General features: G+C 45.1%; 1 protein-coding gene across 1 annotated transcript; it reads left to right on the forward strand.

Moving 5' to 3' along the window:
• The first annotated feature begins 596 nt into the window (after positions 1 to 596).
• Positions 597 to 1,634, forward strand: LOC125079719 (olfactory receptor 51G2-like). The gene has a single exon (XM_047693498.1). The coding sequence runs from the start codon at positions 597 to 599 to the stop codon at positions 1,632 to 1,634; it is 1,038 nt and encodes a 345-aa protein (XP_047549454.1).
• Positions 1,635 to 2,000: the final 366 nt, after the last annotated feature.

Here is a 2,000-nt window from a genome sequence, read left to right on the forward strand (position 1 = left end):
GAAAAGAAATAAAGAAAATGTTGGTTTTATAGAGCACTAGAGGAAAAACCAAAACCAGCCTCCTCAGACAAAGATTTTGAAAATACATCCTTTGTTTGCTTGTGTCCTTTCTAGTGTTGTTTGTTAATAGTGTTGTTTATATATTGGGCTGTGGAAAACCTGCCTCTAAGAATAAATAAAAATGGAGTCTCTTCTGCTTATTCATAATACCATCCTAAATTTTGACAGTAAATTATTCTCCATTCTTCATTATTTAATCTGAGGAGACACTCTGGAGATAGGCCTTTGAGTATAGCTTAAGTGAATAAAGAAGGTTGTTTAGGCCCAAGAAAAGATACTGAGTAGCTAAAGCAGTAAGCAGAGATCAACTCTTACAATGTATTCATTGTTACTATATCCAAAGAGAAGGCTAAAGTAGCCAGGAGATGGAGAGGAATGGGCTTCTAAGGGGAAGGAGGTTTCTTTCATGGCTTAAGAAAGGGTTATGGGGCAGATTTTCCTTTCCATACTAACTTATTAGGGACTTTATATAAGTGATGATCAAATAAATGAATGTCTCTTACTTGTAGGATGGACAACGCCCTCCTGGAAACACTATGTTCTCCTGCAACACCAGCACTTCTGGTCATTCTACATTCCTCCTCACTGGCTTTCCAGGCCTGGAAGCCTCTCATCATTGGGTTTCCATCCCCATCAACCTCATCTGTGTGGTTTCCATCCTGGGTAACAGTTTCATCCTTCTCCTGATCCGCACAGATCCATCCTTACATGAACCCATGTACATCTTCCTATCCATGTTGGCAGCCTCTGATCTGGGACTTTGTGCCTCTACCTTCCCCACCATGATGTGGCTCTTCTGGCTGGGTGCTCGTGAGCTGCCCTTTGATCTCTGTGCAGCACAAATGTTCTTCATCCATGCCTTCACCTATGTGGAATCTGGTGTGCTGCTGGCCATGGCCTTTGATCGTTTTGTTGCCATCCGGGAACCTCTGCATTATGCCACAATTCTGACCCACTCAGCCATGGCCAGAGTGGGGGCTGCCATCCTGGTGAGGGCTGTCCTGCTCAACCTCCCAGGACCCATCCTCCTGCGGCGTCTGCTTTTTCCCCAGATCAGTGTACTCTCTCATTGTTACTGCCTACACTGTGACCTTGTGGGATTGGCCTGCTCAGACACCCAGATCAACAGCTTGGTTGGCCTGGTCTCCATCCTCTTGTCACTGGGCCTTGACTCCTTCCTCATCATGCTCTCATATGCCCTGATCCTACGAACAGTGCTGGGCATTGCATCACCTGGGGAAAGGCTCAAGACACTCAACACATGTGTCTCACACCTCTGCATTGTTCTCATCTTTTATTTGCCCAAACTGGGGTTATCTGTGCTGCACAGAGTAGAGAAGCACAGCTATCCTGCTCTGGCAGTACTCATGGCCAACCTGCACTTCTTGGTCCCACCCTTCATGAACCCCATTGTTTACTGCATCAAGTCTAAGCAGATACGTCAGGGCCTCCTAAAGCGCTTCCAGCAGAAAAGGGTTGATATCTCCCAGAAGAACAGAAGGACCCAGAAACACAAGACCTCTGTGGGGAAACCTGGGTCTTTGGGTGGGGGAGAATTAGTGGTGGAGAGTTAATTTTTGAGGTCTGAATGATTCAGCTTCCATGGTTGAGCCCTTTGTGGGGGCACAATCAGCTTATATAATTATAATTTGGGGGGACTTGGGACCACTGAAAAGTATATTTAAGTATTACCTTGTTAGTCATCTCATTGTTGTGATTAGAGCTATACTATTTCAGACTCATACTGTGACATCTCCTTTCCTAGGGGACCTAGCCACAGCACCTGAGAGAATGTGTATGCATACCCATTTGTGCAGACCCTCTCTTCTTTTCCCCACTGGATTTTCCTCCCCCCATTTCATTTCCAAGCCTAAGGAAGAACTATATTCCTGTTATATATAAGGTTAGGTAGAAGTAAACTATATTCACCTTAACACTGG

This window comes from Lutra lutra, chromosome 10, assembly GCF_902655055.1.
Source record: "Lutra lutra chromosome 10, mLutLut1.2, whole genome shotgun sequence".
NCBI lineage: Eukaryota > Metazoa > Chordata > Mammalia > Carnivora > Mustelidae > Lutra > Lutra lutra.

What these genes read in the sequence shown, in the direction of transcription:
- LOC125079719 (XM_047693498.1), top strand. Translation starts at nt 597, where the DNA reads ATGTTCTCCTGCAACACCAGCACTTCTGGTCATTCTACATTCCTCCTC.